This window comes from Chenopodium quinoa, unplaced genomic scaffold (genome assembly GCF_001683475.1).
Source record: "Chenopodium quinoa cultivar QQ74 unplaced genomic scaffold, ASM168347v1, whole genome shotgun sequence".
Taxonomy (NCBI): Eukaryota; Viridiplantae; Streptophyta; class Magnoliopsida; order Caryophyllales; family Amaranthaceae; genus Chenopodium; species Chenopodium quinoa.
Window position 1 is genome coordinate 3,783,219 of NW_018745684.1, and position 22,737 is coordinate 3,805,955.

The 22,737-nt window shown below is 33.9% G+C and overlaps 4 protein-coding genes and 1 long non-coding RNA gene across 6 annotated transcripts; 1 reads left to right on the top strand and 4 right to left on the bottom strand.

Moving 5' to 3' along the window:
- Positions 1-4,535: 4,535 nt before the first annotated feature.
- LOC110718143 lies at positions 4,536-4,878 on the bottom strand. The gene is made up of 2 exons (XR_002510840.1): positions 4,672-4,878; positions 4,536-4,592 (listed from the first exon to the last, which is right to left on the bottom strand). It is a non-coding gene; the product is annotated as an uncharacterized LOC110718143 (long non-coding RNA).
- Positions 4,879-9,849: 4,971 nt separating this feature from the next.
- LOC110717607 (putative nuclease HARBI1) lies at positions 9,850-11,238 on the bottom strand. Its single transcript, XM_021896352.1, has one exon. The coding sequence runs from the start codon at positions 11,236-11,238 to the stop codon at positions 9,850-9,852; it is 1,389 nt and encodes a 462-aa protein (XP_021752044.1).
- Positions 11,239-11,797: 559 nt separating this feature from the next.
- LOC110717609 (glutathione S-transferase T3-like) lies at positions 11,798-12,976 on the bottom strand. The gene has a single exon (XM_021896356.1). It carries the CDS (start codon positions 12,974-12,976, stop codon positions 11,798-11,800), a length of 1,179 nt encoding a protein of 392 aa, XP_021752048.1.
- Positions 12,977-13,958: 982 nt separating this feature from the next.
- Positions 13,959-16,891, top strand: LOC110717948. Its single transcript, XM_021896747.1, has 4 exons — positions 13,959-14,428; positions 15,454-15,697; positions 16,174-16,267; positions 16,420-16,891. Exons 1-4 carry the CDS (start codon positions 14,013-14,015, stop codon positions 16,686-16,688), a joined length of 1,023 nt encoding a protein of 340 aa, XP_021752439.1. The 5' UTR covers positions 13,959-14,012; the 3' UTR covers positions 16,689-16,891.
- Positions 16,892-17,489: 598 nt separating this feature from the next.
- LOC110717950 lies at positions 17,490-21,010 on the bottom strand. Of its 2 annotated transcripts, XM_021896750.1 has the most exons (10): positions 20,983-21,010; positions 20,754-20,818; positions 20,596-20,654; positions 20,442-20,505; positions 20,063-20,099; positions 18,960-19,192; positions 18,802-18,865; positions 18,385-18,476; positions 18,016-18,300; positions 17,490-17,836 (listed from the first exon to the last, which is right to left on the bottom strand). In XM_021896750.1, the coding sequence occupies exons 2-10, from the start codon at positions 20,787-20,789 to the stop codon at positions 17,684-17,686; spliced, it is 1,023 nt and encodes a 340-aa protein (XP_021752442.1). In that variant the 5' UTR covers positions 20,790-20,818; positions 20,983-21,010; the 3' UTR covers positions 17,490-17,683. The 2 variants fall into 2 exon arrangements, with proteins under 2 accessions (XP_021752442.1, XP_021752441.1); XM_021896749.1 differs by lacking the exon at positions 20,983-21,010 and having other exon boundaries at positions 20,754-20,973.
- Positions 21,011-22,737: the final 1,727 nt, after the last annotated feature.

Sequence of the window (22,737 nt, forward strand, 5' to 3'; positions counted from 1 at the left end):
CCCTAAAAAAAACTTTTATTTTAACACCTGACAAAAAATATAAAAATGGTTTTTTACCACCATTTAACTGATTCCGTTTAGGAATTCGTTAAGTGAAACGGAATCAGTTAAGTGGGTTCATGAGCCACGTGTCGCTTTATTATTGACCAAAATATAAAAAAAATAAAAAAAAAAACAAAAAAAAAAAAAAAAAAAAAAAAAAAAACTAAAACTACCCAGCCACCCTAGCCCCACCGCCGCCCCACCACTGCCACCTTCTTCAGCTTGACCCACAGCCGGCGACGCAAAGACTAGTGCACCACCTCGCCCTCCCTCACCGGGCGACCTAAACCCATCCCCACCCTTTTCCCGCGGCCCTAAACCACCCTAGCCTGACCACCGCCATCACTGCCATCACCAAGCCCAAATATTTGAGCGTTGATGGCCGAAATCGACCGGTTAAGGCCACTTAGCCCCAAAATCGGTCGATTTCAGCCATTAATGGCCAAATTCGCCAGCTTTTTTGGGGAAGGAAGGCTGCTCAGCCGCGAAACCACCACCCCTGAAATTCGTCGTCGTTTTCTGGGCACGGTTTTTGGTGGGGGTTCTCGAATTTTGGCTAAGGGAAGTGAGGGTACGTCGAATTCCGGTGTTAAGAAAGGTTCGGTGGCGTTTAATCCGGTGATGAGGGGCTGGGAGAGGGTGGTTCGGGGTTGGCCAGGGAGAAGGGCCACCGTTGGTGGCTGCCTTCTGGTTGTTTGAGCTTTTTAAAAAAAAAAAAAAAAAAATTATTTTTTGAAAACAAGTAAAATGGTGACACGTGTCACTGTAGACCCCACTTAACGGAATTTTTGGACGGAAACCGTTAAGTGGTGGTAAAAACCATTTTCATAACATTTGTCTGGTGTTAAAATAAAACTTTTTTTTGGAGGTGTTAAAACTCATTTTCGGGTTTTTGTCAGGTGTTAAAATCCAAAATATCTTATATTATATGAATTTTAATATTCTGTACCCGTATCCCTTATTTTAAAATAGACGTTTTTACGTGTCAGTTTCATACCCATATACCGTATTCGTGTCAGTATCCATTCTTATGCAATCTAGTGGAATAGTTGTGTACTAGTGTGGGCTTTTGAGTGTTGGCTTTGGGTTTGACCGTTTGACATTGCTGTATATTCTAAATTGAGTGTTGGACTGTAGGTCACTTGGTGTTGGCTAATGTATTTATGAATTTTTTTTTTTATAATTTATTTAGTTTTATAAAGGACGATTATAAATAAATAAATAAAAAAAAAAAAAAGGAAACAAGGTATAAGAAAAAGGTAATTTTAGGATAAAAATAAATTAATAAATCTGTTTATCCAATTTGACCAATTATTAGTGTTAAAGTAACATGGTAGGATATAGGGGTATAAATGAGCTAATATATTCACAAACTACTCACGAATAATTTCGGTCAAAACGTGTTTGTTAAGTAAGTAACTAACAAAATTGAACAAAAAACTTAAGCTCATCAAAAAAATGAACAAAGCTCGGACAACATCATGTTTGACCCGATAATGCTCGTGAAAAACTTGCTTAAGTTCATGTATAAGTTTGTTCACACTCGATTATAACTAGGGATGTCAATGGGGCGGGGTGGGGCGGATGTTGGCCTTTCCATCCCTATCCCCATCTAAACTTTCATACCCATCCCCATCTTCATCCCCGCAACAGGTCTAAAATTCATCCCCATCCCCGCCCCGGCGGATACAATTCCAAAACCATCCCAGCCCCAACCCCCACTTGAATATCCACCCCCACTTAAGACCCACCTAATCTCCCCGCCTCCCAAATACATAATTAATAAAGATTGCAAAAAAAAAAAATATTGTTAATATTACACATTTTTTTGTTTATAGTATAAGTATATTACAAATATTATATTTACTATTTTATTTTACATATATTTTTTATAAAATAGTATAGAAGTATATAATTTTGTTTTACAAAATATATGGATGTGGGAATGGGGCGGGTACGAAGTAGGGTGGGTGGGGATGGGGCGGGTACGAAGTGAGACGGGCGGGGATGGGGCGGGTCTCCTATTTAACCCGCCCCACTGACATCCCTAATTATAACTCGGTCAAAGCTCACTTAAGGTTGAAAAATCTCTGATATATTAAAACTAATTTAGTATTTATATCTTTTTTACTCATACATAATTGTAAAAACTACAAATTCTTTAATATTACTTTTTTCCTTAGAAAAAAATAGAAACTTTCCATACTAAATTAATTAGATGCATTAAAAAATAAAAGAAATCATTTTTAATATAATGATAAATAAGGTTTTATTTATATAATTAAGCTCGTCCAAGCTCGAGGTTAAACTTGATATACAAACAAGCATGTTCTTGAATCTTAAACAAAGCTTGAACAAGTCAAATCCTTAATGAGCCAAGCTCGAACAAGATTTTTAAAAACTCTTTCAAGCTCAAAAACTAATATTTCTTCTCAAAATTTTTTTTGAAACAAATCAATTTATCAATAAAAAGCCATCTGTCATATACAAATGAAATCTAAATTAACAAATACATAAAATTGAATCAAATTAGGGTTTCCTTCATCAGAGCTACGATCGTTGAAAAGATCTTGCATTGTGGTACATCTCTCGCACACATTGCTGGAATATACAACATTTTCGGAGAGACGATCTAAAGATTTGTTGTAGTCGTAAGGATAGTTTTTATCTGATTCGCTTGACCGCATTTGAAAACTTGATAACCGTTGCGATCCCGAACAAATCTTTACTAACGAACTAACAATAGGGGAAAAGATGATTACCTTTTTGATAAACCCTAACACACAAACAAACCCTAAACATAAACAAACAGCTAAACTAACCAAAACTAACGACTCCACCACAGGAAGGCACTCCACCATAGGCAGACATAACATACAAATATCTACACTAGTCGTGTAGATTTATTGAAATATAATTGCAAAACTAAAGAAAATCAAGGGAAAAGAGTCGGAAATAATCGGATATAATCTAATTTTCGAAAAAATTAGACTATTTCCGGCCTAAATGGCCAAGTTTTTGGAGAAACCCTAGAAGAGAGGAAGAGAGAAGAAAAGAGGAGAGGCGAGAGAATTTTTTTTTAATTTAATCTTTTTAATTATTTCTTCTCAAATTTAGTTGAACAAAACTCATCTCGACTCAAATCGACTCGAATTGTTTGCAGAATGGCAAACTTAGTGGTAGGGTTGAGCAATATTATCAGAAAAACCGAAAATCTAAACTGTAACCGAATCGAAAATTAGGGTACCCGTTTCGATAACCATAACCGTTGGGGTACCTGATCCGATAATTTGTTATCGGGTACAGTTATTGGGTATCATTTTAAATTTAACGGTTACCCGATCCGTTCCGATAAGCAATTTTTTTTCCCTACTTAAATCTATTTATCCAAAATCTAAACTATTATTTTACTTCGTAATCACTTCATAATTTAAATGATTAGTAATTTGGTCATGATCATGTGGTATTATTGTTGATTAGTGTTGAACGATATCATAATAACTATATTATAAAGTCTAAATTTTTTTTATTGGATATCATATTGGGTACTCGATTGCCGAACCGAAACCCGAACTTATTAGTTCGGATAATGAATATAATTATTAGTGTTAATGATTATCGGATACCCGAACCGATAGTGTTAACGGTACGAATACCGTCCCATACTCACCCCTACTTAGGCCCTGTTTAGTTCACCTTATTTTTACTTATTTCAGAAAAAATAAGTTCAGATCAGAAAAAATAAGTTCAGATCAGATCAGACAGAAAAAATAAGTTCAGATCAGATCAGATCAGAAAAAATAAGTTCAGATCAGATCAGATTAGGAAAAATAAGTTCAGATTAGATCAGATCAGAAAAAATAAGTTCAGATCAGATCAGAACAGAAAAAATAAGTTCAGATCAGAAAAAATTAAGTTCAGATCAAATTATTATTATTATTATTATTATTATTATTATTATTATTATTATTATTATTGATTTATGATGTATCGGATTTGATTTTATCGTTTGTTTGAACTAGCAACATTGTCTATGTTATTAAATAGCACAAACAATAAACGATAATAATTAAAATTTCATTATAAGCTCCAAATCATAAACGTTTACAAATATAATTTTCATTTCAAGACGTTCCAAATTTCCTTCGCTATATTAAGTTGTACTTCTTTCATTACAGCTTTACGATTCTCGTTAAACAAATCATAATCTGCTCTTGGTTCGATTTCTATACCACTATCAATGGGTATATCCAACTCATGTAATCGAATAAAATTGTGAAGTGTGAATGTAGCAACCATAATTGCCAATTGATGTTTAGTGTCCATTTGTGGCATCATTGTCAATATTTTCCATCGACCTTTTAATTGTCCAAAACATCTCTCGATCGTTGTTCGAAGTGAAGAGTGAAGATAATTAAAAAGTTCAAGCATGCCTTGTGGTGGTGGACCATTTCGAAATTCAGGCAAATGGGTTCTAATATCTTTTTCTTTTATTGGACTCAAATATCCAACGGTATTCGGATATCCAGAATCTACTAGATAATATTTTCCTGTTACAAAATAAAATTATACAGCATATTAGTATAGTGTCATGTATGGAGTAAAAACATACACTATTTTAAATTATACCTGGAGGTGGATGGGGAAATCGAAATTCTGGTACAGTTAAGCAATGGTTCCATACAGTAATATCATGAGCACTACCTTCAAATCCAACGTTGATAAACGTGAAAAGCCTATCAAAGGAACAAGCAGCCAAAACATTCCATGTTTTTTTTCCTTTACGCCCTCGGTGTGCCACACCATCATCATCGCTTACAACTGCATTTATATGAGTCCCACCAATGCTCCAACACAATCCTAATAGTTCATTAACATTTAGGATACATTTTATAAGTGATTATATATTTCATATGCATAAAATAATATAATGACAATGCAAGATAATAATAATGTTTCTTAATACCTTGAAATATGGCCAATATTTTGTGCTGTCACCTATTTTTTTTGGCACCACGGTCAAACTTTGGTATGGTCTTATGATCTCGGTAGACAAATGAACCATTGCTTCCAGTACTTGTTTAAAGTACAACCCAATTGTTGCAATAGAGTGCTGAAATCGACCGGCAGCATCACGATAAGAACTGCCTTTAGCCATGATATATAAAAATATTCCTAATTGCTCAGCCACAGATATGTAACGACCATCCGATAATAAATTTTTATTTTTCATGCAAGTAACAAGATCCACAAATATGTTTCTATCTAATCTCAATTGTTCTTTGCATAAATCAGGATGGGCATGTAGTAGTCTGTATATGTATTCGCTACCAGATTCTCCACCTAACCTTAGAGGCAATCTCTCAATTGGTGTAAGAAGTCTCTTTAGCTCTTCCAATGCGATAATTGTCAAGCACATTGGAAGTGTGTTATCCATTCTACAACATAAACCAACAAAATACCAACATTATTCAATTTGTAAAATAAAATCAACAATGACTTTTAAAATAAAGGCTAAAGCTTCTTAATTAGATCACCTGAAAAGCAATAGCATCATATGAAGCTACTTAAACCTAAAGGTCAGAAAAAATAGTAGCTTCATATGTGGAACCTTAATTAAAACTAGAACAACATCAAATAACTAACAAAGAACATATGAAAGTGCAAAACAAGTCATAGGAAAACATAATCCAAAGTTAACTTCAAATACTCATCTCCCCAAAAAACTAATTAAGGACCACCCAATGTTGGATCTTGAAATGCTGTCTTCAAATACATGATCTTCTGATCATCAGTACGGAGACCTAAGAAGAAATCTGCATTATCTCCATGATGAAGAAAATTCATACATTGGTAAATAAATCCTTCTCCTTGTTGAACAATAGCCTCAATATTGTATAGAGCATCTGAGACATCTTTATACTTATTACCACTCCCTTGCTTACAATTAGTTGATGGGAATGCCGAGGTGGGGGGTGGTGGGGATCTGGGATTTGTGGTTAATTTCGAACGGTTTGGGTGGTTTGGGTGTTTTCGGGGGTGGTGGGTGCGTGTGGTGGGTATGTGCAGTGGGTGCGTGTGGTGGGGATGGGGGGGCTGGTGGAAGGGTTGGTGCGTGTGGTGGGTGTGTGTGGTGGGTGTGTGATGAAGTGATGATTGTAGACGAAATTATACTCCGTAACTACGTAGTATGTAAAATTATAAGTTCAATTATAATTATAAGTATTGAAGTATGGTATCAACTACACGTAACTTCCATCAAGTTATAAGTTCAATTATAAGCTCCCAAATGTATACTTCGTATGTATGTAAAATAAATTCTGAAATTATTCAACTGTATACTATAGACGCCCAACAGATGAAGTGATGATTGTAGATGAAATTATGAAAATATAATAAAAAAAAAATAACAAAGAGTTAAGGTATTTACCTGTCGACGAGATTGTATACGAGCAAGCTACTACAATGACCAACAGAAGGACAAAATTTGGGAGAGATTGATGTGTTGTAGGTAAGAGATATTGCAATACGAAAATATATATATATATACACAAAAAAAAAAACTGTAGTACCAAACTACCAATACTCCCAATTAATATTTTTGTCACCCAATTCAGATTTCTAGAATTGACTGACAGTAAAATTACAGTACCGAGAAACCCAATTCAGATTACAGAAAAATTAATTCAAAATAAAAAAAATGGTGAAGAGTAGCAACAATGGTGAAGAGTGTAAAGTAAGCACAAAAAACAGAGAGGAGAGAGAAAGTGTGAGTACAGAAAAAGAGATAGACAGTTGTTATGGGAAAAAAAAAGCAAGGTCAAAATCTGGAAAAGTGAAAAATTAAAGAAGAGAAAACAAAGTAAAAAAATAATTAAATCATTCCAAAAGGTTAATTAAAATAAAAATCATTTATATGTTGCATTTGCTACATGAATTGAAAAGCTAAACTTATATAGCTGAAAATAAGGTTAATTATGAATCATTTTCCTTATCTTACTTGAAGTTAAAAACATATATGCGTGTAAGTGGTCATATTCGGACTTGATTTACTCGAATAACATACAATCCCATCGTTTATTTATCTATTTATTTATTTGTTACTAATGCATCAAAAAATCTTAAATTTTTTGGAAAAGAGACCAAAATTGACCCATTATCACTCTCTCTATGGGTTGACTACGTGAGAAAATAAGGTGGTCAGAGTGGTGATATAACTCTTTGCCTGAATAAGCTTAAACAGTGAAGACTGAAGAGTCGTAAATTTCATGACTGTTGCTTATAATTTACGCATTTTTAGCCTTAACCTTGGTCTGCAAGCAATAGCCCAGGTTGACCAAAAAAATTAACAGTACGTACAGTTACATTTATGGGTACTTGTGTGTTTTCTGCCCTAAAATTGACCACATTTATTATGTTGTGATCATTGAATAATGCTATCATCTTTGATTCTTTGAACATACATACATGTTCAGAATTGATTCCTCAGTGACTAAACCATCTATACTAGTGAAATTGATATGTACAAATTTTACGAGTAGAAATCTCGCGTTTGATCTTAATGAATGAAAAAATGTAAATATTTCTTTTTTAACTTGTTTATATGAACCCTAGCGACACGAATTCCGTAGCTACATCTGCTGTATTTTTTCTATAATCTTTCTTCATTAGGGTGGTAATGATAATTTCAAGTTTATGGAGTTGTTTGATTTGTAGAGTACGTGTTCTTAGTTTTAGTTTTGCAATTTGGTCTTACAATTCTCTACTCTATAGTTCAACACTTCAACTCTTATACTACGTACAATTTTACCAATTTTAATTTTCACACTATTCCAAACCTTTATCACTCAATTCCAGTGATTCCACGCCTTTTCTAAACTCAACCAAACAGTCCACATTTTTATGGGTTCTGACCTTATGAGTACTTATTTCTTTTATAACATTAGTATTTCTTTCTCTACAGAAAGCCAGCCCTAAATGCCATAGACTAACGACAAAGTTGTTTTGGTTATTTGGGCATTTTAATTTTCAATCGGACACATTTTCTACTTTTGGAATTTTACAAATAAATTATTTTATATTTTATAAAAATAGATGTTCTATAGCTTATTGTGATACTTTTGGAGTATCATTCACACCATAATCTAGTTAATGGTTAATTATATAATATGATTATATGTTTTAAACAAGTGATGTTAAAAACTAACTTGATTTGAAACAACTAAGAGTGAGTTAGTCTATTATTTGATCAACTCATTGTAATTTGTAAAAAGTCAACAATTTCGGGCAATAGTGTGTGTAACCGTGTAACACCAATATAGTGCAAACAACTCATGCATGAAACAACATTAAAAAATGTAGTACCAATCTATTTTGTACGAGTATCATTTTAATTTTTTTTTTGTCACTTTTAATTTACTTACGGAGTGTAATGCGTGACCAAATCATGTCTTCCAAGTTTCAATAGAGGAGCCTAGCGCTAACATGGGTCGGAAGAACCTATGAGAGGTTCCAACTCGGTAGAGTCTTTTTCTGTATATAAAAAAAAAGATTCAATAGAGGAACAAATGAATAAAAAACACTTAAACACCCTAAACAAGTTAAATATAAAAGCTTAAATAAAAAAAGGAAAATGAAATATAATAATCCCACCTTTGCTCCTATCTTCCAGTAACAATCTCACCTTTTGAAATTTTAGAAACAATTCAATTAACAATAATGATATTATTATTATTTAATAATAATAATAATAATATAATATAATATAATAGTAATAATAATATAATAGTAATAATAATATAATATAATATAATAATAATATAATACAATATAATATAATAATAATAATAATAATAATAATATAATATCATATAATAATAATATAATATCATATAATAATAATATAATAATAATAATAACAATAATAATAATTAAACATTAATATTAATTAACATTAAAAGTAGGATATTGAAATAATTAAAATAAGGTCAAATCAGAAAAAATAAGTTCAGATCAGATCAGATCAGAAAAAATAAGTTCAGATCAAATCAGATCAGAAAAAATAAGTTCAGATCAGATCAGATCAACTAAAATCAGGTGAACTAAACAGCCTCTTAGTGGGGCATCGCTAAAATCTCACACTTAGACCATTATCAGCAATGAGGAGAAAACAAACCCCTCAATCTCTCTCTACCCACTTTCTCTCTCTTCCCATCCAATTCCTCTCATGAGAGGTTTTTTTTTCTACACCAATGCTCTAAAAAAAAACTCCTCATCACTTTATCCTCCACTATTTACTATACCCCACCATAAATACACATCACCTTTTTTTTATCCTTTTTTTTTTAATAATGTTTATACTACATATTTAACTTTCCAATACAATTAAAAATATGTAATTTTTTTTTTCATTACATTTTAATTGTAATGTAATATTTTTTAATAATTTTTTAATTATTTTGGTAAATTTTTAATTTTTTTGTTTTATATTTGTATTTATTTAATGACGGGTAAAATTAATAAAAAAAACATTTTCAATATAATTTTGAATTTTACGCTCTTATTAGAATATAATAATTAATAAAAATTACAGCAATTATAGATTGTACGAAAGATGTTTTCTTAAACTTAAACGATTACATAATAAGAAGCACATTTTTGAAATGAACACATAAACGGCAATACAAATACATCGGATATTAAATAACAGTACGTTTACGAACTTAATAAAAGCGGTTTGAGCTAAAATAATACACGAGGACGAGTATTAAAACTTAAACACGATACGATTACATTCTACAACTTTGCTTATTCGGTCGTATTATGACGAAAGTTCTGCCATATGTGTTCTACTAAATCTTGTTTGAGAGACGAATGAATTTCTCTATCACGAAGGGCAATCCTCCTCTGAAAATACGCGTTGAAATCTATGTTGGGCGGCCGCCCGACGTTGAATTCAAATGGCTCGTTGTTATTCACCGTGGCACTTGTGCTCGGTCCCGCCCGCGCTGCTGGACGTTGTGGTCGATCTTCTTCGTAGTATCGTCTCAAAACATCTGCCCGTGTGTAGTTGTGTCGTTCATCCTCGACGATCATGTTGTGCATTATTATACAGGCTTTCATAATGTCACAAAGAATATCTTCGTCGAAGGCCAGTGCAGGTTGTCGTAGTATAGCAAACCTAGCTTGTAAAACTCCGAAAGCCCGTTCAACGTCTTTCCGAACTGCTGCTTGTTGATCAGCAAACAACTTATCTTTTTGAACTTGAGGATGTGTAATACCTTGTATAAAAGTTGGCCATTTCGGATAAATCCCATCTGCCAAGTAGTAGGCCAACTCATATTGATGTCCGTTTACCCAAAAATTTATTGGTGGTGCACGACCTTGTAAAACATCATCAAACACCGGTGAACGGTAAAGGACATTAAGATCATTACATGAGCCAGGCATTCCAAAGAATGCATGCCAAATCCATAAATCCTGATCAGCAACGGCTTCAAGAATGAGGGTTGCAGTCTTGCTACGACCAGCATATTGTGCTTTCCAAGCCGTAGGACAATTCTTCCACTCCCAATGCATGCAGTCTATACTACCAATCATGCCTGGAAACCCACGCAATTCATTTTGATGAAGGATTCTCCTTAAATCTTCATCTGTAGGTTTACGTAGATATTCACTTTCAAATTGTGAAATAACCCCCTGACAAAAATGTTGCAATGCATTCCTTGAGGTTGTTTGGCCGATACGTAGATATTCATCCACGACATCGGGGGCTACGCCATACGCTAACATTCTTATTGCAGCGGTGCATTTCTGCAACGGTGATAAACCAAGCTTTCCAGCTGCATTCGGACGTTGTTGGAAGAATTGATCCCCTTCAACCACCTTATTCATAATGCGACAGAACAAAGATCTTCGCATACGAAATCTACGGCGGAATTGGTTGTCGTTATACACTGCATTACTCGCAAAATAATCGTTATATAGTTGTACATGCCCTTTTTCTCTTTCCCTATCCCTTTTAGGCTCCGGGACATTTGCTATATCATTATTAAGCTGGGATTCTTGTGATGAGTGTTGGGGAATTAAAATATGAGGTAGGTGGTTAGCAGCATAATCATCAACTAACCGATCAAATTCAACGTTATTTGAGACGTCAGAAGAACTAGAGCTTGAGGTGGAGGAAATGAAAGACATGTTTTGGTTATGGTTTGATAGTTGGTTTGTTTGGGATTCTTTCCGTTTTGAATAACACTTGCATGTATATATAGTCCAAGTGACTATCAATGCATGTGAGTTGCTCTGATTTTGCATGTGAGTAACTCTGAATTGAAATTCATGTATCATTGCAATCTCTGCAATGAAATTGATGTGTCATGCATGTATATATAGTCCATATGACACTTCAATGCAATCTCTGCAATGAAATTGATGTGTCGTTGCACTCTAAATTGCAATTGAATTATAGATGCATGTGATGTATGACACTTGAACAGTTGATTTGACTAATCAACATAAAGCTGTGGAGATTTTATTGGGAGATGTTTATTTGTCATTAACCATTACATGTGATTTTTATTAAAAACAAATTTCATAAAGTAAATAATTTACTGCATAATTAATGTTATAAAAACATAATTCATTTCACATTAATGTAAATAAAAAGGAGTACATCTTAACATTAATTAAAATAAAAAGGACTACATTAAACATTAATTAAATAAAAACAGTAGCAAACACATTAAGCTGATCTAAATTACATGTTCCTTCTACCATAGAGTAGTGCACGTAATTCTTCCTTGTAAGCCTCTTCATCAGGAGTTAGGTCCGGTCCCTTTGCCATTAGATCTTGCAGCATTTCGTAGTTAAGCCTTCTCTCTTGAATTTCGACTTGTTTTTGGTGAAGCTCTACTTGTTTTTGCTTCCTTCTTTCCCTTTCCATGTCGAAATCCATCTTCTTCAACCGCATTTGTGCCTCGATTTCCCTCGTAGCATTATTCTGCTTTAATTGCTCGGTAATGTTTGAGACGTCAACAACCACTCCTTTTCCCTTATTACGCCTGGACTTTGCCTTTTTAACGCCATCAGGTCGAGCAAGACCCCCAGAAGTGAAACCGGTAACGTGAACAACATCTTCATCATCAGTTCTACACCGCTTTTCACTTCCACTACTGTCATCCTCGACAGCATCACCGCAAGCTAATCTTTCCTCTCTTGACAACGCCCATCTCAGTTTTGTCCTCCACTTCGGGTCATTTTTAACCATTTCCCAACCATGGTGACAATTAAAATTATGTGGAGTAGGCTTGGAGGAAATATAGAATAACTTACTTGCATTATTAATTCGGTCTGCTTCGTTGTAACCACTTCCATTTGCCCTACCAGCTTCGTCATAGCAACTACTCCATTGTATTAAATCAGTTGCCATCCTTCTCCAACGGCTTTCCAAACTCCTCAAAGGTCTTGGCGGCAGGATGTGGGGTCTCTCAGCCTGTGCTTGATCATATGCTGCAGATATTTTTCGCCATAGCGCAGCTGCTTTTTGGCTTGTACCAACAATTGCATCCTCACTGAATTGAAGATACAAACCAATTAGAGCTTCATCCTCCGCAACAGACCACATTCGACTTCCTTTTGTTAGTGGTTGGTTTTGATTCACAGACACTCTTGAAGGAGGTGGAGAGTATTGAGGAGTGTCTGGAACATTTTCTTCCATTTCATCATCTAATTGAGAATCGGTGCCTTGATAAACAAGAGGTGAATGTGGTTCATAGGTAGTGTTTTGGAAAGGAGTTTGATGAGGTGTTTGTTGTGTTGAATTTTGCAAAGAATTGTTTCCAAGCCTTTGTAGGAAAAGCTGAAATCGAGGATTAGTGACAAAATCATCACCCAAATCAGAGAAATGATTAGAAAAATTAGGGTTATTAGGATCCATAAGTTAATAGAGTAGAAAAGTAATAAAGCTTTTTATTTTTGGAAAAAATAAATAAAGCTTTAAACAATAATTAGTAAAAAAATCAACAATTACTAAAAGAACAAAAACTAAATTATATTTTCAAAAAATAAAAACAGCTACAACAACAATAATATTAATGATAATTATAATAATAATAATGATAATAACAATAATAATAATAATAATAATAATAACACTAATAATAATATTTTTTTTTTTCAGAAAAACGTAAATAATAATTATAATAATAAGAAGTGAGGATTAGGAAATTAGTGAATATAGGAGATTTTTGGTGTTTTTGAAAGTATATCAAAATATATCAAAATGCATGTCTATTTATAGAGAAAAAAATTTTATGGCCGTTGGTGAATTTTTTTTTTTTTTTTTTATATTTTTAACGACAATATTACCGTTTTTTTAATATAACCGTTGGGAAAAAGAGAAAAAATCTGATTGGCTCAATTACATGGGACTGACGCGTGTCGCCTCCTCATTCGTTGCTCTGACGCGCGCCAGTACCCATGCATTTTAAATTTTTTTTGCTGGCAACGAAACCAAACGGCGTCGTTTTTGATGCATGCAGCACCAAAACACGTCGTTTTGGTTCTTTTCTCAGCAAATTGAAGCAAGTGGCGTCAGCAGCTCGTGGGCCCCACACAATCACTATTCATTCTTAAATCCCCTCAAGTTATGAGCGTTTTTCATTCTCCTCAAGGATGAGAGGAATTATCCTCATTGTTGTAGAGTACGGTTTTTTTTTTTAACACCTCAAGTTTCTCTCGTGAGGGTTTTTTCACTCACTGCTGGGAGTGCTCTTACACCCACTAATATCAAGTAATCAACTGATGAAATAGCGTTGCTGAAAGTTACACGTGTACAATATTTGGCAAATATAATAATAATAATAATAATAAAAAAGTAAAGATAGCGACAGAGGATAAAATCCAAAATATAAATTCATCCATATCCCACTTTTTTCTACTTCCTAAACAAGGCACAAAAACTGAGAAAACTAATGAGGAAATCCTTCGGCGGAGGATACGGCGGCGCCGGCGGTGGCAACGGCGGAGATATGTTAAGAAGAGTCGTGAGAACCAAGCTTAAGAATTTCCAAGAATCTGTACCTTCACCAAATTCTTCCACCACCAAAAATTCTTCATCTTCTTCAACAAAATATAAAAATTCATCACCCAAACATGCCCTTTCTATCTCCTCCACAACCCCAAATAGTATTAATGGACATCCACTTTCTCTCCCTTCACCTTGGCCTCTGATTAATAATGGTTTTGGTGTTAATGAAGATGATGATGATAATAATGGGGTTAGTGAGGTTGATAGTGAATGGGAATGTTTGGAGAATTATTATGATCCTATTTTTGGTGTTGTTCCTTCTTCTCATGAAGTTCAACATGCCCTATACTCTCTTCAACAGTAAGTTCACTTGTTTTTCCGTATTATGTTTGTTTGTTATTCCGTATTATGTTTGTTGCGATGTTGTAACGTAGGTACACTCAGGTGTATAATGTATACTCGGAGTACATGGAAGATGGTTTCTTATACTTATATTTTAATTTGATTTGATTTTATTTGTTTGTGTTAAGTTAATACTAGTGTGTTAGCATGAGATAGAATTTCAAATTCTAAAGCTATATTAGATTCTAACTAATTATGTTCTGTTGTTTAATTGATGAAGTTGAATTGCAATTGCCCATAATAATTGCCATGATTTTTGGAATCTAGTTACTATAAACTAACTAATTTAAGTCCACCTAAATCATAATTTTGTATCCAAAATGAAAATTTAATGATTATAAATTTCATGCCGTCAGGTAGTAAATGGCTTAAATAAGGAAAGTTTAAGTCTTCAGCTTTGTTTTGTGCTTGTTTTGAGCTACCTAACATCCTAGATAATGAGGATTAAGGTGCTAGTATTGTGTTTTCATTTGCATTATTTTTCTTAGACATGGCAATCGTGTTCGTTTTCGTGTCGGAAGGTCAACACTAACCCGACCCATTTAATAAAAGTGTCGTGACGTGTATGTCGTGTTGACCCAATTAATTAATCGTGTCTAAAACCCTTAACACTAACCCGCTTTTTTTCGTGTTTAGTTTGTGACGTGTTGTCGTGTTGAATTGTAAAATATTGGTCTTGTTCAATATATTTATCAATAATTCCATAAATTATTGGGTTGGGTCATGTTAATTTCGTGTTGAGAATCTCAACACTAACCCAACCTATATAATCAAATGTGTCGTGTCGTGTTGACTTGTTTAATTAAACGTATTAGATAATCCTGGATGTTGTGTCAGTTTTTAACTTTTTGTCGGCTCTAATTTTTCTTAATGTTTCAAGTTTTTTCATCTTTTTGCTCCCTTAGCCTTGCTTAGTTTTCAGCTTTTTTTTAGTGCCTATAATTAGTTTCCAGAGTTCTTTACCTATGACTGCTCTGCTGTAGAGTCTTTCATCCACTCTCACGCTCGCAATCTGCCACGGAAGAGAGGTCTCATGATGTAGACATAGACATGGATGACCAAACGAAGAGTTCCTCCGATACACTGAAAAGAACATCCTCAAAGGGTTCAGAGACAGATTGGATTGAGCCGTCAATGCTTCCATATGATAGGAAATTGATACAATCTCCTGGATGGGGGAGGGTGCATGATGCTTTTCATCTCTTGCAATCTGAGCCTAGTGTTCAGGTAATTTCGAGTATAGTTTTTGTGGAACATATTTGGTTTAAGCCCTTGTGATATTGCATTAGATTAAACCAACCGATTCTACCGATTATCTGAAGGTTTACTTTGTAGTCTTGTTTATGGTTAATGAAACAAGCAGTTTAGTAAAAAAATTCAGGTCATTTCCAGCTCTTTACTACTGTTTGACATTTGTGTGTTAGTGAAAAGTGATGCTCACTTGGAGGAGTGATAAAAGATATAAGAGTGTTATTTGGCTAATAAGGAGTAATGAATTTTATGACATTCAATTTGTAACCGACCTCATTAGGATACACGACAATCATTGTGAAATAGAGGAACTATATGAGAAATCTTTCTCAGATATTAACCAACCAAACTCTTAAAAGTATGTTTTCAAAGACACTCTTAAAAAATATAAGTTCTGCCTTAGGTTACATGATTTTTATATTGTTAATGTGAAAGAGTTTGTTACATCACAGAGAATGGTGGTATCATTGTCATCTGATAAAGCTGTTTGGGATGCTGTTCTGAACAATGAAGCTGTGCGAGAGATAAGGGATTCTTATCGTGATGGTTAGTGTGCTTCTCTAAACATATTACTGATTAATGTAATTGTATTTGCATCATATGAGTATTTTTCAACATATTCAAAACATTTTTATGTGCTTTGTGAAGTTTTCTGCTGTTTCAAAAATTCATTCAAGTTTTTTATGTTATATGAGCAGCTTCTGAATCGATTCCCCCCAGCTCTGTGGAAAAATCTGACTTTTCTAGGGAAAATTTTAAAATATTCAAGTGGATGTTTGAAAATGTGAAGATGAAATTGCTGGAAGTCCTAGAGGATATTTCACAGTTTTTGGGCGAATTATTTAAACCTCTTGATTGTGAAATAGAAGGAGAGTCTTATGCTTTCACAGAGAAGCTCAAGTCAACATTCTTGATCACGATTGTAGTCTTGTTGATAGTGGTGGTTGCACGCGGACACATGGCTTGATCAATCAATATTCGTCGACATTAATTAACATGTTTTTTCTTCATATTTAGTGTTCAACTTTTTATGGCGAAAAAACCTCTTATGGCAACATTGTTTATTTGTCTTGACTTTCAGAATGTGGTAGTTTTGATGACTCTTGCGTCAACTATTTATCCCTTTTGCACAATTTAAGTTGATAATGTTAATGGTAAATTTTTATTCTAATATTGGTACCACATATATGTTGATGTACATTGATAATGTTAATGGTAAATTGTTATTCTAATAATGAAGCACTAACATGGCAACACCAATAGCATAGGGGTGAACATGATCTGGTATAGTCGTCAGCTTATCTTAATTCAATTGTATATCACACTAATACACTATCACTTGAATACTTTAATTGCGATTGTAAGTACATGTAGTTTTATTGATCCTTATGTTTCTTACCACTTGTTTAGTGATTTTAATTCGGTTTCTGGTAGACATGTTAAACCGGTAGTTAATGAATTAATTTACCACACTATCACTTGAATAATTCAATTGTGATTGCAAGTGCGGGTAATTGTATTGATCCTTATGTTTTCTTACCACTTGTTTAGTGATTTTAAGTCGGTTTATGGTAGACATGTAAAACCGGCAGTTAATGAACTAATCTAATAGTAATATTAGTTCCTCTAGTAACAAGGGAATTTTCTCGCTAGGGGAATTGAAAACTCTATTCAAAGGTGTAGATATTACTTCCAAGACCAAAATGCAATTATAGGCCTATAGGGCTATAGATGTTATGCATTTGCGGGATCAATAAAGTTAGAAAATTAACATACTGGTATATGTTTGCTGAGCAATCAGAAGCTTTTGTAGCATATTAGCATTAAAAGTTTCATACAAGTGTTAATCAAGAATTTGAACTCGTACATACAGTTGATCTTTAAGGTCTCATACTTACAACTTTACAAGGGGTACTAGATACATGTAATGGTGGTGTTTGTAAACATCAGATACTTTCCAGTCTAGCTGAGGTCAATAACGCTATTCAAGAGGTACTCTGCATCAAGGGAAACAATGGCTCGCTTGTCAAGGTTGCCAATTGAACAACATTCCTTCTCTTTGGGATTGAATGCCACTACATCTTGAGCAAAAGAACAATCTGATCCAGGTGACACCTACACAAATTGCAGGACGCGTACAAATTACACATTAGTCCCATCTTAAAATTGACTTTAGCAGTAAAGGAAGAAGAAATCATATCGATATCATTCTGAGACAAGTTAACGAGAGGAGATACTGCAATGAAAAAATTATAACTCTGTTTATAGTGGCAATGATAGCTCAAAAAACTTACATCATACAGGGTTTCTCCAAGTTTAAGTTTGACAGCTCCACTCTTGTAAACAAGCAACTTCCCCATCAGTCCTGCAGGCAATTCTTCCAAACTGCAGCTTTGCTGTGAAATACCTGCTGTACTAGATCCCTTTGCCCCCATGTTCGTTGTCATTGGACCTTTTTGACCTCCTCCCAAACTGTCTTCAATTTCTTTCCCCTTAGCAGTAGCAGATCGTTTAACTACAGGAAGAGATGGAGGAAGTTGGAAAAACAGCAACCGTTCTTGACCTGTCTCTTCTGGGTTCTGTGAAGTATCACAATTCATAAGCACATATTAAACACACAAGCATCAGAATATTTGCTATTATTTCCATTTAAGAATACTCACCAGAAATCCAAGTTCTGAGGCAGAACTTATTGAATCCTCATCATAATTTGACTTCATTGCAGCTTCCCCAAACTCGGCTTCATCAAGAATGACTAGGAATAGCCAAAAGATGTCAACCTCAGAGCAATAAAAAGTTTCAACTCCAAGGAAAATAAGCGATATAAATGTATGCTACTAGGGACTTTTTAGTTGCATTGTTAAAGTCTTTGTGTTCACAGGTTCAAAATTCTCACAGGATGGTTTGTACTTGATTTCTATGTCTTCGATTTCTTTACTAAGTGGATCTGCTATTTGATAATCCATGGACTTTCAAATATATAATTTGCTCTTAGAGTCTTATCTTGTTAGCATATGACTTGCTTCAGTGTGAAGACTAAAACAACATTTGATTCATAGCTTTCAAAGGCCAAAGCAAACCTGGATCACCAGAGTATGGCCTCCTCCATGGAAGTGTGGTAGGATAGCAAGTAGTAGTGTAGTTCTGCAGTTGATGACAAAACACATATTGTCAGCTTAAGTGTAATAAGTCAAGGATAAGAGAGAAAATGACAAATTAAAGCTTTCATAATTCATACCCAAGGCTCTTCGTACTCTTTGGTTTTAAGAACTTGATCATCTCCTGAACTCTTTTTTGTCACACTTGGTCCAACTGCAGGTAGAGACGAAACAGGGTGCTTGGTGCTGTCATCCAAGTCCATAAGATCCGATTTTTGGCTGTGTTTGAGACCTTCATCTTGAAGAACATCAGATCCCCTTGTGATGATAGATCTCTTTGCTCCTCCATGAATAAAGGTGGGTTGCATTTGAGCTACAAGTATAAAACCCAACGTAAGTCACTGATCTTGACCCAATATCAGAAGCAGTAGCTAGACAAGAAAGCTGATGTGGCATTGGCAGCCAGGTACAAGCCCGTTTGCTAGTTTTCGTTATGGAAGAAGCCCAAGCACCATTACAACAAACTAATAGAAAATAATCTTAAATTTCAGCCAAATAGATGTCATAGCAAACTTTATCTAGACAGAAATGTCATACGAGTAGCAACCATTAGTGGCAAGTCCGACAAAGAAGAGATCATGGAAAGGAGATAAGGACTACAATGAAAATTAGAACGCATGGTAGTCAAGAGAAGGTTTTGATCTATTATATCATAGGTGTATCTAGGAACTTCACAATCATAGGTCTCTTGTATATCCTATGATAAGCCAAAACACACACACACACATACTGATGTAACTCTATTTGCACAAAATATGTGCCTATTTTAGTGAATGTGTGATGCGCGTAACTTTTCCTCATGCTTCAGCATTGGAAATTCTTAGCACCTCAACTCCATGGCAAACAATATACTTCATATTTCAATTTAAAATGTGGAGTAGCTTTTAGGTTTTACCATAGGTTCATAAATTCAAAACCCCTCGGATTATGGTTATGTGATAGTAACTTGCCAAGGTGAAAGGTGCCACTCTACGGAGCCTGGTTGAGGCAGTGGCTTAAACTCTTTAAGTATATAATGAATGTCCGTATTTAGTTTATCTATGTATAGCAAAACATGTTGTTTATAGAGTTTCTTCCACTAAAGAGAGTTCGGGGAAAACATTATTAGTATACTTCATCGCACATTTGCACCCCAGTCCACACAAAGTATTTGTTCAATTGCTCATATGATAAAGAAACTCACCTTTGTTCTCGGCTTTAGATCGTTGTCGAGACTTGCCCTGAAATACACAAAAGGGGGAAGTTGTAATTTACACCCCTCTATTAGGGCCAAAAAAAAAAAGGGGGGGATCTCCAAAAATCAACATTTTCATATCAACCTATTACCGATCGCATTAGCTTTCTTAATAAGTCATCACAAACCTAAATGCTGTTTAAAATAAAACTAGGAAGGAATCAAAAGTGAATATATAAATCTCATAAATTGACACAATCACACATGATTTTGTTATGCATTCTGAAATAAATACGAACTGAGCTAAAGACTGTAAACATAACATTAACATTATTACACCGTATTACTCGCTAATACAGTAATTAAACAAGTAATCTTGATCACTTACTCGTTCATCAAAACGCTGAAGCAATAACTTCGCTTCCGTATCATCATTTCCATCAGAAATTTCTCTGCAAATTATTCCATCAAACATTTTAAGTAATTTTTATATAAAATTAAACAAGAAAATGAAATATAATTTAGGTTGAAATTTCTTTTACTTAGTAGTAGTAGATTTTCTAGTCCTTCGTTGCGATGGAGCTTTTGGAGCGAATCTGTGCTGTAAACATCAAAGATAAAACTGGAATTTAATCAAAAAAACAAAGAAAAAAAGAATGAAAATTGAAATTGAAAACCAGAAAAATGCTTAAATACTAACCTTTCGAGGGGAAGAAGAAGGTTTATTTGAATCCATTGACAATTAAACGGAGAAATTACGGAAATCTGTGAAATTCGGAAAATGTAAGATTTTAGGGAAGAACAGACATAGGAATTTCTGGCGTGAATTGATCGGAAAACTGGAAATATTCCGGTGAGAATTGATCGGAAGAAAGGAAATTAGGGTTCCAGAAAAAAAAAAAAAAAAAAGTTAGGGATGAGAATCGAACCTGCGACCTTCGCAAAATTGAAAGTGTGGTTTACCACTGAATCAATTTACAAACTTATGTTGAAATGATGAATGAAAATAAATATATATTTCTACACGTAGTAGGGTTAAAAATAGTTAAATAAACCATTTATTTTACGGTTTTTCTGAAATACTCCTAAGTTATCACTTAATTTACCAATATAATTCATCAAAATTTTCAAATTCTTCTTCCATTCATAAATTTCACAAAAACATTACCAAATGGCCTTACTAAGATTTATTGTGCCACGTTGTCTTTGATAAATTCATTTTAAAAAAATTTAATTAATTAATTATAAAAAAAAAAAATTAAAAAAAACCACCACCCCTTAGGCCAAGCCGCCCAACCAGCCCCCCATCGACGCCCAGACCCCTCCGTGGTTAGGCTGCCGGATGGTGGTGGCCTGGTGGGTTTATTTTTACTAATTTTTTATTTAATTAAATAACTTTACATAAGGTTTTTTTAAAAAAACTTAAATATGAACCAATCAGATGCTGTCATATGCATAATTAATCTTAATGAATAACGGAGTTAATGACATTAGTTATGGCATTTGGTGGCATATAATTTTCGTAAAACTTATATAGTGAATTTGAAATTTTAAATGGGTATATGGTGAATTGAGTGATAACTCAAGGGTATATGTTGAAAACCTTTTATTTTATTGTAACATATTATAAAACATAATATTTTGAATAATTATGTAATAACTAATAACCATATTTTTATACCGAACATAAGCAAGTAATAGAAGAAAGGTTAACTAATTTAAAGAAGTGAAATTTGAGCACAAATAACATTTTGAAACGTATGGTAATAAAAGATTACAAAAGACGGTAAATTTCTAAATTTATAATCATATAAACTCCTATACTTTCACAGTGAAGTTCAATTCGACATCTTGTTCACTGTTGTAGTCTTGTTGATAGTGGTAGATGCACGTGGACATAGGGCTTGATCAATCACCATTCGTCGACATTAATTAATATGCATATTCTTCATATTTAGTTTTTGACTTTTTATTACGTTGAAAAAACTTTTTTTGGTAACAATGTCTATTAATCTCGGTTTTTCGAATATTCATCATGAAACCTTTTAGATATATTGTAAATCATATGATTTTTGCATCAATTATTCATTCCTTTTGCCCTAATAATGCTTATGGTAACTTGTGGATCTAGTATCTATACCACGTATATGGTAAAAACTTCAAAGTTATACATAATAATTAACAAAGGTAGTACAAAAACTTTGATATACTTGTCCATTTGCTAGAGGTCGCACATTGATTTTGGTGGTATACTCAATTCTTGCGAGTAATATTCTTACCTTATTATGAATTTTTTTTGTGATTTTGTTTATTTACACATTGCAAACTTGTTCAAGAATTAGGGTTTTGCCTAAATTTTGGTGTCTTAGTGTCAACATCAAGCTTCATTGTCTATTATATAAGCAATTAAAATCTTGGAGTATCATTATTGTGTTGTAAAAAATAGATTGTTCAACTTAGCCTACGTGGAAATGACTAAGAAGGCTAGCCGTAAATGTCACCAACATTCGACCCAAAATTAAAAGTCCAATTGTTCTATTTGTGCACCCTGTCATGTGCTGACTATTTCCTTTAGCCTTTTGCACACGGTATACTAGAATCACTACTAACTCTAGTTAAGGTTCCCCAACCTATTAAGTAGAAAAATATTTAAGAGAGAGGTTTCTTAAAGAATTTTTTGTATT

What these genes read in the sequence shown, in the direction of transcription:
- LOC110717607 (XM_021896352.1), bottom strand. Translation starts at nt 11,238, where the DNA reads ATGTCTTTCATTTCCTCCACCTCAAGCTCTAGTTCTTCTGACGTCTCA.
- LOC110717609 (XM_021896356.1), bottom strand. Translation starts at nt 12,976, where the DNA reads ATGGATCCTAATAACCCTAATTTTTCTAATCATTTCTCTGATTTGGGT.
- LOC110717948 (XM_021896747.1), top strand. Translation starts at nt 14,013, where the DNA reads ATGAGGAAATCCTTCGGCGGAGGATACGGCGGCGCCGGCGGTGGCAAC. An exon ending in GCCCTATACTCTCTTCAACA is followed by an intron (nt 14,429 to 15,453) that starts GTAAGTTCACTT and finishes GCTCTGCTGTAG; the next exon opens with AGTCTTTCATCCACTCTCAC. An exon ending in AATCTGAGCCTAGTGTTCAG is followed by an intron (nt 15,698 to 16,173) that starts GTAATTTCGAGT and finishes GTTACATCACAG; the next exon opens with AGAATGGTGGTATCATTGTC.
- LOC110717950 (XM_021896750.1), bottom strand. Translation starts at nt 20,789, where the DNA reads ATGGATTCAAATAAACCTTCTTCTTCCCCTCGAAAG. An exon ending in AGAAAATCTACTACTACTAA is followed by an intron (nt 20,506 to 20,595) that starts GTAAAAGAAATT and finishes AATAATTTGCAG; the next exon opens with AGAAATTTCTGATGGAAATG. An exon ending in GCCATACTCTGGTGATCCAG is followed by an intron (nt 18,477 to 18,801) that starts GTTTGCTTTGGC and finishes GGCTATTCCTAG; the next exon opens with TCATTCTTGATGAAGCCGAG.